The sequence below is a fragment of the Brachypodium distachyon genome, chromosome 3, assembly GCF_000005505.3.
Source record: "Brachypodium distachyon strain Bd21 chromosome 3, Brachypodium_distachyon_v3.0, whole genome shotgun sequence".
Taxonomy (NCBI): domain Eukaryota; kingdom Viridiplantae; phylum Streptophyta; class Magnoliopsida; order Poales; family Poaceae; genus Brachypodium; species Brachypodium distachyon.
Window position 1 is genome coordinate 16597646 of NC_016133.3, and position 14241 is coordinate 16611886.

General features: G+C 43.0%; 1 protein-coding gene and 1 long non-coding RNA gene across 10 annotated transcripts; one reads left to right on the plus strand and one right to left on the minus strand.

Annotated features, from left to right (window-relative positions):
• Window positions 1-5: 5 nt before the first annotated feature.
• LOC112271586 lies at window positions 6-9742 on the minus strand. Of its 6 annotated transcripts, none has more exons than XR_002964813.1 (8): window positions 9522-9742; window positions 6981-9443; window positions 6355-6760; window positions 5356-5473; window positions 3967-4121; window positions 1178-1366; window positions 931-1034; window positions 6-647 (listed from the first exon to the last, which is right to left on the minus strand). It is a non-coding gene; the product is annotated as an uncharacterized LOC112271586 (long non-coding RNA). The 6 variants fall into 6 exon arrangements; XR_002964815.1 differs by having other exon boundaries at window positions 33-647; window positions 6355-9276; window positions 9357-9443; XR_002964814.1 differs by having other exon boundaries at window positions 33-647; window positions 8757-9443; window positions 9522-9741.
• LOC100832780 (cycloartenol synthase-like) lies at window positions 1212-8585 on the plus strand. Of its 4 annotated transcripts, XM_024461125.1 has the most exons (18): window positions 1212-1437; window positions 1782-1967; window positions 2109-2198; window positions 2638-2835; window positions 3177-3261; window positions 3409-3575; window positions 3944-4132; window positions 4280-4393; window positions 4520-4639; window positions 4717-4839; window positions 5120-5218; window positions 5990-6046; window positions 6446-6492; window positions 6565-6708; window positions 7035-7212; window positions 7682-7762; window positions 7963-8046; window positions 8141-8585. In XM_024461125.1, exons 1-18 carry the CDS (start codon window positions 1243-1245, stop codon window positions 8252-8254), a joined length of 2271 nt encoding a protein of 756 aa, XP_024316893.1. In that variant the 5' UTR covers window positions 1212-1242; the 3' UTR covers window positions 8255-8585. The 4 variants fall into 4 exon arrangements, with proteins under 4 accessions (XP_024316893.1, XP_024316891.1, XP_024316892.1 ...); XM_024461123.1 differs by having other exon boundaries at window positions 1782-2198; XM_024461124.1 differs by having other exon boundaries at window positions 4280-4639.
• Window positions 9743-14241: the final 4499 nt, after the last annotated feature.

Below are 14241 nucleotides of genomic sequence, written 5' to 3' on the forward strand. Positions count from 1 at the left end.
CTCAGTGGATGCAATTAGTTTGGCTCCTTGTATTTGATTCGTGAAGACATGCTTCTTTTGTGGTTATATGAGTACAGGAATCTACAAAGTCGATAGATTAGTTGACTAAATATTGTCAGAAGCAATACATGATCTCTACATCTACCAAGATGAACCGCACGATGTTTCGTCCACAGCTTCAAGTCAGCAGCGAAAATTACCGATTTCAGAGTGCCCTACCAAATTCGCACTCCTTTCTTCAGTCTTTACAACTACTGGAGCAAATGAATGAGCAGATGATATCTTTGCATACACACTGGTGATGCACCACACCCACACGGTATTGCAATGTGGCCGCCAAGAATCGCATGACCAGGTGCATACATAATCCATTTCCCCTGGTTTTCAGCTTCCAAGCAAGCTCCATTAGGCACGGCTTGCAGTTGCACAGAGGCTCCGTGCTCGAGCGTGCAAAGCACACATCAGTTCCGTGTGATCAGCCAGCCAGGGAATAAATACAGGACGTTCTCCATCCATGCTGCTCGTCTGACCGCATGCACAACATTCTCGTACCTTTTAAACATCGTGTGGTCTTGAAACTGCAGTTCATTCAATGAGCATAATCTTCTGCTGATTTCCTTCTTCGGTTGATCGATCGATGGTGGCACCTGGGAACAAGTGCAAGTCAAAGATTTTGTAAGTGCTCTTCTTTTTATGTCGGCGTTTGTTTATATGATGCATTTCTAACTTTCAAGAAGCTAGAATCAAGTGGGTGGTGGATGAGGGGAAAGGATAATTGCTTGGAGTGACCTTTATGTACTTTTCATCATCGTAACTTTGTAGACAAAACCACAGCTTAAAACGTAGTGAGTTCAGAAAGGATAAAGGTGTATCAAAGGTTACACGTCTATTGAAATATTTCAAAATGAAGCATACACAAAGAAACTTCACCTGTTTCCGATATGAGAAGAGAGCTGATAAATGTTCTAGAGTACTGGAGTGATCAGAAAGTATAGACGCCAGCCAAACATCAAAGGGAGTAATATTACTGTGCTCTGAAAATATTATATCAAACTATTAGTTATTCTATGCACTGCAAGAAGACAGCCTTGTGAAATTGTGTAGCCTCAGAAAAGCTGGCAAAACCAGAGTAAAAGAGAGAACTTCAATTAAGGATATTCTTGTGAAAATTTCTGACCTGCCATCTTTTTGCCAGGTAAGACTTAATAGTGGTACAAGAATCTTCTGCTTATGCTGTAAAATATGTGGAAACTCAAGATCGCCGAGGGCGGACCATGGCTCAAGAGTGGAAACAATCACATTGGAAGAGAAACATGGGAGTTTGACCAAAACAATGGATCACGTGAAGAGCGGGAAGCAGTTGATGCTGCACGAGTCGAATTCGAGAAGAACAGGTTCAGGACAAGACACAGCTCTGATATTTTGGCTCGCATGCAGGTAATGAAAAATCTTGATACAACTGAATCTTTGAAGTGCTATTATAAGCTGGTCTGATTTTTGGAACAAATGAATTATAAACTGTGTGTATGTGTATGTACTCCCTCCGATCCTAAATTGTTGTCAAAAATATTACATGTATCTAGACATTTTTAAGAATAGATATATCCATATTTGGGCAAATTTGCATCAAGAATTTAGGATCAGAGGGAGTATATATGTAGAAGTTGTGCACGCAAGCATGAAATTAATGCTAATAGTTGAAACTAATTGTACAAAAGTAAGTAGCAAATATAACAGCACATCAATGTGCTGTCTTTAAAATCTTGATTTGTGTTTTGCAGTTAGCGAAGGAGAACAACTTCAGTCTTGATCTACAGAAACCAAAAGATGAAACTACAGCCGATATCAACAGTACTACAGTATCAGAGATATTAAAAAGCGCACTCACCTACTTCTCAGCGATACAAGCACATGATGGGCACTGGCCAGGAGATTTTCCAGGGCCACTGTTTACCACAGCAACCATGGTAAGATACAGTATGAACTTGACGTTTCTTGTGACTAACATCCTCAAGTTATACGCACCACTAAGTTGGTCGTGCATACTATATTCTTGCCATCCATTCACTTTTACAGGACACTCTTATGTTTATTTCTTCGTACTGCAGATCATAGTTTTGTATGTCACAGAGTCACTAGGTATTATGTTATCATCAGAACATCGCAAGGAGATCCGTCGTTATTTGTACAACCGTCAGGTAAGGTGCATAATTGCCAGGAAGTTATTTATTTTTAGACAATGGTGCCAGGAAGTTATGGAGAGTGCAACTAATTATATTTTCTATAATATATTGGTTGTGTGCATGGATTGATGCAGCAGCTGGGAGCTTTTGGCTCCTGTTCGAACAAAAAAATCAATGATATATTTTACTAAGGCTCAATTTGTGATTGTTGTGTTGAACTGTGCTGAATCTTAGGATGCAGTTAGGAAAATAATTACTTATTCCTTTGTAATATGTATACATGCAGCTCTCCTGCATGGTCTGAAAAAAAAATCAATACTTATTCAAGTAAGGTCATTTGGTATGTCTAAAAATGAAAAGCCTAAATATGTTTCTATGGCTGACTCAAATGTTCTCGAAAAGAAAATATCTCAATACAGACGTGAAAAAAGACTTACCCAAGTTTTTCTATCAGAATATAGATGGAGGATGGGGACTACATGCGGAAGGTGAAAGCTCCATGCTCAGCTCGGCTCTCAACTATATAGCTCTAAGACTACTTGGTGAAAGTGTTGACGACGGACCAGATATGTCCATGCCAAAAGCAAGAAAATGGATACATGACCATGGTGGTGCAACGATGATACCAATCTTGGGAAAAGTGTGGCTCTCGGTAAAAATCCTCAGATTTATCCCCCTCATACCCCCAAAAAGTTTGTTTCAGCAAGTCATTCACAAATTAGTTTGAGTCGGCAAACATTTCACGCGTGTAGCATAATTTAATACTTTTGACTTCATAACCCTCGATTGACCTTCGCATATACATGATCTATCATGCACGCAACTAGGTGTTTAAACATAAACTGGAAGCAAAATTTTGGGAACCACCAAAGTAATCCTTGGAAGTCTGAGACTGTATTCTTTCAGTTATACAGAATTCAACCTGAATATTTTTTTGCCAACAATTATTCATATCGAACCAAAGTGCATTTAACTGTATGCCTGATGCTGCAGGTGCTTGGAGTTTTTGAATGGTCAGGTGTAAATCCTATCCCCCCAGAATTTTTCCTTCTTCCATCCTTGGTTCCTATTCAACCAGGTAGATTTTCTTCTCTGGTATGCTACGTATTTTAACCATGTCAGTACAGCTTGGCTATTGAGCACTGAGTATGAAGAGAACCGTGCATGAACCATGTTAAATAAAAAATTATCTATTTACAGAGAACATGCTGTTATTCAAATGCAGGACGTTTGTGGAGTCACTTCAGAATGGCTTTCATTCCCATGTGCTATTTATATGGCAAGAAGTTTGTCGGACCTATAACAGAATTGGTTTTATCATTAAGGGAAGAGCTACATACTCATCCCTATGAAAAGATTAACTGGAAGCAAGCACGCCGATTATGTGCAAAGGTCAGTCCATTAACTGTCTACCATTTAACCTTTTGCAGCAAATATAACATTTTTTCTGGCTCTGCAAGTATTCTACATGATTTCAGGTAAATGCAATAGAAATTTAGCTATAAATGACAAGATATTGATTTCATATGTAGAGAGGTCTAGATTTGTCAGATACGCTATCTAGTGATAATATGTACTTGCAATATTCACAGCTTTTTTATATTTTGACGTCCTATAGTTTCCTATCTTCTACTGTAATGATTTAAAAAGACCACACCAAGCCCCAGTAATTAAAATCAACTACAGTATATTTCTTTCTCATATGTTCAAATTTTAAGAATTGGTGAATCGGCCACATCAGGTTATGAATTCAAATGCAGGAAGACGCCTATCATCCACATACCTGGCTGCAGGAATGCCTATCCGACTGCCTTTACAGCTTTGGTGAACCTTTTCTGGCACGTTGGCCAGTTTCGTACATGAGAAGAAAAGCTCTACAACAAATTGCTGAGTTCTTGAAATATGAAGATGAGAATTCCCAGTATATCTGCATCGGCGCTGCACAGAAGGCAAGTCTTTTTATGTCTTCTCAAAATGATTCAGCTGTGAGTTACAAGGACACTCCTAAAAAATACTTTTGCCTGAATGATAAATTTAAATTCTAGCATGTGAAATGCAAATGAACACTATTTCCTTACAGAAAATAAAAATTACAGGCATTATCCATGTTATGCTGTTGGATTGAAAATCCCAATTCAGATGCATTCAAACATCATTTGGCTAGAGTTGCGGATTTCCTATGGGTTGGTGAAGACGGCATGAAAGTGCGGGTAAATGTAACATGTTTTATAACTTATGTCTCTGCAATAAATAATATAATATCTTTGCAGTTATGCATCTCAGTCAAATTGAACTGCACGCTCAAACTGATATTAAATGGCATTGTTCATTCAAAGGTATGTGCAGGTCAATTATGGGATGTTGCTTTTGCCGTCCAGGCAATATTAGCATGTAATATTGCAGAGGAATCTGGAAGTACTCTCAAGAAAGCACATCATTTCATAAAAGCTTCCCAGGTATTATTTCAAGAATCAATTTTTTTAGTAATATTTCTCTTGACTTATTTCTTAACTCTACTGACTTAAATTTTAAGATTGTGGACAATCCTTCTGGTGACTTCAGCAGAAGGTACCGTCACATATCTAAAGGAGGATGGGCCTTCCAGGTTGCAGATCAGGGTTGGCAGGTTTCAGATTGCACAGCAGAAGCTCTTAAGGTGTTGTATCAAAATTAAGTATGCAAAAGTGAACAGGCATTTAGCACAATGCAGACATGAGTCAAGCTGAGTTTATTTTTGCAGTACTCATGCAATCCATTTAAGTTGGAACCACAATCTCTATCCCTAAACCACCATGAGCTGCCGCTGATGTTCTTATATTTCACAACAATAACAGACCCAAATGATAAATGAAAAATACAAAATAGACATATTGCTACAAAGTAATGCATTTTATTTTGTTGCAGTCTTTCAGGCTTCTGTTTTTATCTCATTTCAGGCTTTGTTACTGCTGTCAAAGTTTCCATCAGATATTGTAGGTGATCAGATGGAAACCTGCCGCTTCCACGATGCAGTGAACATATTATTATCTTTACAGGTATGGAACCATGCATTTTACTTCAGATTCCATTTCTCGGTCTATGCATTTGTCAGCAATATAATACTCCTCCGTTTCTTATTAGTTGTACATGCAGTCTTTTTAAGACAAAATAAGCTCAAGGGACAAGAGTGTACTTAGCCTTTCTCTTTGTATTCCAATGCAATTAATTACACCATGAATCAATGCTTCTGCAATCTCTTCTCACCTCCACCTCCCTCCACCCACTAAGATGGTAGCATTAAAATTGTTTGCCTGGGAAAAGTAAGAATATAATAATTAGTTAGGCCTTGGAAATCTAAATGTACAACTATTTTGAGAACATTTGCAAGAGCTACATGTACAACTAAAATGTAACGGAGGGAGTAGCAAATATTGCCACAATAAATTTAGGTAAATAACAATTGTTATGTCTGATGCTAATTAGTAATTCAGCATTAATGACAAAAGACAGATTCAGTGTGACCAGTATTTGCTCTTATGCACATGATTTTGATATGTTTATAGTGCAAAATGTGAAATCGTTGCAGAGAAAAGATGGTGTTCTGAACACTGTTCCATTTTGAAACTAAGAGACAGCGCTTGCTTCCAGGACATAACAAAAACGAGGAATGAATAACCATCCATGTTTGAGTTTTAGTAGCTGTACCAGCATAGCAATTGACTTGACTAGCATTTTGGTTCATCCAACAAATATTACATTTCTATCACAAGTTTTACCAAGCAATGTCAAATAAGGAGATTAACGATGATTTGACACTTTCTATGCAGAATCCTAATGGTGGCTATGGAACTTGGGAGCTAGCCCGTACGTATCCATGGATGGAGGCAAGTTTCCAGTTAACACATGCACTGTTAACAAAGCATACTTAGAATACAGGACTGTTACAAGGAAGGAGAGCATATAATTGTCAGTTTTGAGATTAAGACATTTTAACTTGCAGATTTGCGGTTATTGTGCATGAATAATTATATATATGTAGCAAAAAAAGTTCAAGGGGAGTACAGGTACGATGGTGATATCAATCTAGAGCTGCTAACAACAAAAACTTACAGTATGGAACAATGAAAATGTACACAATTACCAAAACATCCGATGCCCAAATTTAAAAGAGGATATTTTTTAGGCAAATTACCTGGCATAACTATCACAGAGCATACCAGTAACTAACTGTACACATTTAGACCACCGGGTAATGAGACTTCAAACCATTTTCCTCTTTTCAGATTTTCAACATGACAGAGATATATGCAGACATCATGGTGGAACATCAGTAAGAATTCGGCAACCTTCCTTAGGACTAGCTCTTGCTGTGACTCAATGTTAACATGCATACACACCACAGGTACGTTGAGTGTACTTCGTCAGTCATTCAAGCATTGGTACTGTTTCGGGAAAAATACCCTGGGCATCGGAGAGATGAAGTAGAACAATGCATCACGAGAGCGACAGAATTCATTGAGAAGTTACAGAATGATGATGGCTCATGGTCAGTATTACTAAGACATCACCGAGAAAGTAGAAGTGCTAATTTAATCTATCTGCAATAGAATGACAAGATATTTTGGTAAGGCAAGAACTAAGTCATCAACGTCAAAATGCAGAGGTGAGAAAACAATGAGAATGAGATAATGCTACCCTATCCTAGCAAGAAGCATTAAAAAGCATCAGTATCTAATCACACCATCAAAGTATGCAGTTTTTTATATATGCAATTTTTTATAGACTAAAATTATGATTAAATAGACAAATAGCACATACTGAATTGTAGTTGCAACTTAATTGACATTCAACAATCAATAAATTGATTTGTAGGTTTGGATCATGGGGTATTTGCTTCACATATGGCACATGGTTTGCTATAGAGGGCCTATCAGCAGTTGGACAGTGTTACAATAATAGCACCTGCATGCGGAAGGCTTGTAAGTTTCTATTATCAAAGCAGCTGAGAAATGGTGGATGGGGCGAGAGTCATCTCTCATCCAGAACCAAGGTAAACGTTCTGGAATGTTGTGTTATGTTGATGAACAGCAGTTGCCCACATCTTAGAAAAAACATGCATCCAAACAATGAAAGCATCCAGAACCAAATTAATGGCAAAAAGATTTTACATTTTCTAAGAACTGGTAACGATATTAACTCCACTAGGAGTAGGAAGTAGCAAAATTGAAATTAGAAGTTTAGAACCATATGATTAGAAACAAATTCAAACGAAAGATATAAAACTGGAACCAAAGGCATCCAGTTGCAACGCAAGAAGACAATTTTTAACTGCAATAGAGAGGAAAAAAATGAGCATTGCCTAGACACAGGCCTTATGTACATATGGCTTGTGCATCTTTCACCTCGAGGATATTACAACATTTTATTTGTGCTGCATATTGGTTTCATAGATTCTATCTTGGCTTGCGCATCTTGAATTCACAAGGCTGATCACACATGTCATGTGGAATTCTAAACAGGCATACACAAACCTAGATGGGGAGAAATCACATATAGTCAACACTGCATGGGCAATGTTGGCTCTTATGAAAGCTGGACAGGTGTTTACTTCTCTTTCTCTCCAAATATTTCACATGGTCAAATTGCAAAGAGCTTCTATGGTGTTAATCGCAGGCAGACCAATATACCTTGGGCCCCAAAATAATTAAAAAAAATCTATAATATAACTTCAAGGTTCAGGTTCTACTTCAATCCGCTTTTGAACTACTGAATTAAATACCAACTTTTCTTCTAAGTTCAGGTGGAAAGAGATCCATCTCCTTTGCACAAAGCAGCAAGACTTATAATTAACATGCAACTAGGCAACGGCGACTTTCCACAGGAGGTAAGTGCTACATCATGTGTTATAAAATTTAATTTGAAGTCTTAAATTTTTACTCTTTTATGCTATAATAATTTAAGTTTATACTATTATGTAGGAAATGATTGGCAGTTTCTTGAAAAATGGCCCCTTGTGTTATATGGCTTATCGCAATATATTTCCTATATGGGCTCTTGGAGAGTATCATAAATTAGCACTTAAATCTGACTAAATTCGTACCATCTGGTATGAAGCAACTAAAAATTGCTCCCTCTGTTGGCAATGCTACTCTCGGAAATCCAGCAGGCGGAAAGAGTGACAGCTTGATTTCTTGAAAGAATTAGTAGGTTTTATATGTCTTCAAGGCACAAACAAGAAGATAGTCCAGTGTAATTATAGGTGGTGTGCATATGTAAAGTTAGAACAAAAATTCTACCTTGTAATCGGTCCATTAGTTTGTTGTATGGTTTTTGGCAATTTTATGAGATACCTCGAAGGCTTTTGTACATTCCTTATTCTTTGGATGCTATTTGCAAGATATATACTGATATACATCAATTTTACAACTGGAAGTTTAGGTCCAAGACCCAAAGGTGGCATGCTAGTTCAGTCCCGTGCCATATTTTCAGGATATCTAGATTAATTATATAGTATCAGCTTTCAGAGCACTTATAAGTTCTAGCTACCTAGCTAGTAATAGCAAGTACCAACATGGTTCATGTGTGAATGCAGACCTATTTTTCATCACTGGAAAATGCAACTGCCAGTTCCTGGAAGAAATACGGATTAGGAAAAATTGCAAAAACTAAGGAATTGGCCAGATTTGCCACGAATGCACTTAAGTTTCTACAGATATATATCATGAATATGAGAATATCATAAAAGACAAGAGGATTAGAAAATTGAAGAGAATACTAGAAGAAAATGGAAGAGAATACTAGAAGTAAATGGAAGAGAATACTAGAATGAAAAATAATGCTGATGTTGCAGCATTTTCTTTCTTTCTTTCTTTTTCTGCCCCTCACAACATAACAAGAAAATGACGGCCCCTCAAATTCAGGTCTAATGTTATTATACTCTGCCTGTCAGTAAGACAACCATTGTATAAAACCATATTTTTTTATTAGAGATAAAGGCATATTTGACCAAAATTGTAAGCAAGTCTGAGCTAAGCAGCACGCAAAAACCCATTAGAGGTTTGATTCTCAAACGAAAACTGACCAGAAACTCGAACCAGCATGCCCAACCATTTACCTAACGCACAGGAATGAAAATTGCTCAACATTTGTTGGTTACGATCCCAAACCCTGGAGCAGAAGCCAACTAAAATTTACCGATCGAGCTGAACAAAATCCATGTGACAGTCGAATCAATCTTTCGCATCTCCTTTCCCCCGTGGATGCGGTCACCGGTTCCTAGACCTGCAGAATTCAGAATTCACCAAAACGATGTGAGGCGGCCGAGCGCGGCTTGGTGGTACAGTGTATGTCGGTAAAAACCTTGATGTGGGGCGGAGAAGGATCAGCCGGCGAAGAGCTCGTCGGCGCGGGGCGGGGAGGCGAAACGAAGAGAGGAGGATAAAGACGCTAGCGAGGATGGGGTGTCTCTGAGGCCTGGGCAGCGGCGGAGGGCGGCCATGGCCAGCGGGGAGGAAGGAGGCGAGAAGGGCAAATCCTTCCTTGAAAGCGAATTCTGACAAATGTTTAGGGTTCAGCCTGCTATTTTCATTTCCTTTCCATTTTACTGGTCTAAACATTGAATAATTTTTTCCCTCAAAAAAACATTGAATAATTTTGAATTGTGAGATTCTTGCACGTATAAACCTCACTGGCGTCTAAAGTGAAATATTTCAGTCTAATTTGTTGTATTTTAGGAAATGTGGGGAACACACCTAGAAATGTACTTCTTGTATTCGAACAAGTTATAACCGCTGCAGCACACGCTGTAGATATAGATGGTGTTTGTTGTATTTTAAGAAGTGACACACTAGAGCACATTAAAAACATAGCAAATTCGTTGTTTTGCAAGATACCCCTCCATTTTGATGGAAATATGAGCAATTTACCACAAGATATAATATATAAAAACAGTTAATAAAACATGTGGAATATTGCAAACATGAATAATTCGGTACAAGAATTAATCAACATAAATAGTGGATAAAACAGGAGTAGTTCAAACACAGTAGTCATGCAAGCATATGAACAAAACACATCTAAAGTAAGAACTAAACATATGAATTGCAGCATGATCTCAAGTATGGGAAACAGTGACACATACGGTGCAGAGGCGGAACCGCTCGTGTTCCCGTTGCCAGTCATGTTGATGCCGAGGATGTTGTCGACCTCCGGGAAGAAGTCGTCGTCGGGGAAGGAGTCGTCGGAGTCCAGTGCGTTCGCGGTGAAGATGAAGAAGCCAGTAGTCGCACGTAGCGCTCCCCAAAAACTTTATCGCCCTTCTCCCGTACAGGACTAGAAGAGGCAGGGTTCCGGAGGCCTACTGTCCCGACCTGCGGTGCAAGCCACGAGACGGGATGGGGAAGAACGGATGCAGCGCAATGCTCTGAAAGGAGAGGAGGCAGGTGCTATTTCTGCGCCCTTTGTGGAGAGGAGCGACCTCTCTTATATAAGCACAGCAGGCAGACGAAGAGGCAACAGAGGGAGGCGAAAACGAAGAGGCAGCAGCTGGAGCGATGCAATAAAAACCCACTGACAATTTGTTTCAGCTTCTGTGCAACCGTTTAGATATAGAGAAGCTCTTGGCTCGAGGCATTCCCGCAACCCGCGGCGCGCACGCCGCGCCGCGTCGTGACGAGGCGAGGCGTGGCGGGCGGCGGCGGAGGAGGAGCGCGTAGAAGCTCTCTTCTTCTCATGCTCATACAACAGGTGGAAGAGCCCCCCTTATAAGGTGGTGCAAACTCTCTTCAACTAGCAATGTGGGACTAAACTTTTGTCCAACCTCTTGCTACGCATGAATGGGTCAGCACGGGTCTTTGGGATTTTTTCAGGAATTTATTAGACTATAAATTAAATAGTGGGTTGGGCCACATAAATTCTGTCAGGGGGATGACTCCGGGTAGGGTCATGACGACACGCTTTAGCCGAGATGACGAAAACAAAGCCGGCATGGCCGTGTATGCTGGCTCCGTTGAGTCAAACTAATACTAAGCCAGCATACCGGGAGTATGCCGGCGTGACTATCTTATCTTATGAGCTTGCAGGATAATGATGAGCACCCTGATCTCGGCCAGCGCCGAAATGTCTCAACGGTCTTATCCTGACCGCGCGGCGCAAAGTAAAGAAGCGCTATGTTCATCACGGGAAAGCAGTCGCCGCTTACGTTGCGATGCCAGGCGACTGCGCAAAGGAAGCACCGAAAGAGAATCTCTGACGGGAGCCAGCAGGTGACAGTAGTACTTGTTGCAAGGTGCCAGGGAAAATAAAGTTGTCTTGTCCCCTGCGGTGCCACCCGGAGGGAACCAAGCCGCGTGCCCAGCGGGACCCAAGGAAGGTAACGTTAGGACTCGGCCCGGATGTCAGTGTGACACGAGCGGCCTATAAATAGAGCACCACGACAGTTGGCACCCACCGTGACACCACCACGACAGTTGGCGCCCACCGTGGGGCCAGCAGCGGCGCTGGCTGCAGTTTTCATCCGGACGGGAAGTTTCCTCATCACCGGAGAGCGCGTGGTCTCCGGTTTGGTCCAGAGGTTCGGCTCTCTGGGCTTCATCGACAACAACGCCGGCTGCTTCAACAACGTGCCGCTTCCCTGCGGGCCGCTTCATCAACTTCGGCATGCATGAGGTTTATGTCGCTATTGACAGTCCTTGCAGGTACCCAGAACAGGTGGTGGTGGCCGAAGATCCCCCCACCGTCTGCACGGTTCGCGGCCGGCATGTCGACTGCCCCACTGACTGTGTGGAGGTCATGTTGACGGCTCACGTCGTCGATGCTGGCAAAGGCACCGCGGAAAGCGGTGCAGTCCCGAGCAAATCTGGCAGAACGACGAAGTTCCCCTTGGAGAAGCTGGACAACGTCGCTGCTCAAGCTGGCACGCCAGCTTTGCCGCCAAAGCCGACTCAGCTCCAGGCCTCCATCGAACGGCTGATCGCGCCGGTGGCGTCAAACGCTAACCCGGCCTAGTTGCAGGCGGAGTTGGAGTTGGAGCGCCAAAAGCTGTTGCAGGAGGCCGTCGATGTGGCTCGCGCTCGGCAAGAACTTGATATTTCGCTCCGTGAGTATAACAAAGCCCATGGTCTCAATTCTACCGCATTGACTAACCCTAGCCGAGTTGGGGAGGTGCGTAACTGTGGCAGGAACTTGAATGCCGAGATAGCCAGAGATGGCAGAGGGGTGCCCGCAGTGTCGGCGAGTTTTGTCTCGGCGCTAAGGCCAAAATATAACACCCCTGCCAAAAATCTCAGGGCCGCTGAGGCTACAGCCGAAGAGTTGCCGAATCTCACGGGAGAGGCACTCCGGCTGCAGCAGTTGTGCGTGAAGGAATTGCTCCACACAACCAACGAGCGGAATGAGGCGTACATGAGATTGCACGGCAAGCCCGGCGCGTCTCAAGTCATTCACTCGGCAGCGGGCGCCGATTGCCAGGCTGACAAACAAGCGTCCTCGCCTGGTGCCAAACGGGACAAGAGTGTCAACTCAGGCCGAGATAAGCGCCTACAGTATTATGACCCGGTTCCGGCCGAGAAGCAAGTGGTCAGGAGAGTTGAAGACAGCCAGAGTGGCCTGCGTCTCGGCAACAATTGCCGAGATCAGCAAGAACGTCACTCGGCTGGTCATGGACACCAACCTCGGGGTCCGACACCCAATACTGCTGCAGGTCAGCAGGGTGTCGGGCGCAACCCCCTGTATCGAGGTGAAGATCGCCGGCAAAATCGTTATGATGATGGGTACTCGGCCATGGGTGATGAAGGTTATCTCAAGCGAGAGTGTGATAATCTCGGTCCGCTCGGAGCCCGAGTTGGGAACAGACAAGTGTCGCCGCTGGACGCCCGACATCGGCTCGACAGAATCTATCTGTCGGAGCTTCTGGAAGAACAAGGCCCATCAGGACCGCGTTGTTTCGCGCACCGGATCATGAGGGATACACCAGCTCAGGGTTTCCAGCTGCCCAGGGATACGAGAACATATGATGGCAGCACTAAGCCGGAAGATTGGCTGGAAGATTATGTCACGGCGGTGCATGTGGCAGGTGGCAATCGCCGATGGGCAGTACGTTATGTACCCCAGATGCTGGTAGGGCCAGCAAGGATATGGCTGAACAATTTGCTGGAAGGCAGCATAAATTGCTGGATAAACTTTGAAGAAGCTTTCGTCAGCAATTTCACGAGTGCTTACAAGAGGCCAAACCGCCCTCAGCAGTTGTCCATGTGCAAGCAAAGCGACAACGAGACTGACCGGGATTACCTGACAAGATGGAACAACCTCCTCAATTCCTGTGAAGGGATAGTGGAGTCGCAGGCCATAGCGTGGTTTGCCCAAGGATGCCAACACGGCAGCATGTTGTGGCAGAAGCTGCAAAGAGAAATGCTGGCAACTCTGTCTGAGATGATCAAGATCGCCGACATGTATGCGCTCGGTGATCCGACTCAGCCATCGCTGATGCCGGCAGAACCGCAAAGGGAGCAGCCGACATACAATCCTGCCGGAGCATTCCGGAGGAACGATCATCAAGATCACCACAACAAGAGAAGGGATGATAGGCCGGATTACTGGTATGGGCCAGCCCATGTCGCCGCTATCCAAGATCAACCTGATGCCGGCTCTAGCCAATGTCAGAAGACTGGGAACCAGCAGTGGGTCAAGAAGGGGGAGTAAAAGAAGCCCTGGCAAGATAAGCAGAAGTATACGTTTGAGGTGATGTTGGATCAGCCTTGTCGTTTTCACACGACTAATCCTAGCAAACCGGCGAATCACACAACCCGGCAATGCAGCTGGATGCAGCGGGCCGAGAAGGGTGAGGCAAGTCGTCTGCCCCCTCCTCCACCGCTCACAGGCGCTAATGCCCAGATCCAGGGACCCCCTCCCGCAAACGATGCTGTCAACCAGGTGGAAGACCGAGGTATGCTGGAAGAAATGAATACAAGGAGCACCGCCAGAGCTACATGATCTTCATCACGGAGCCGACTGACAAGCAGAGTCAGCGCATGCGAGAGATGGAAGTCAATGCTGTGATGCCGGCGGTTCCGAAGTTCATGTA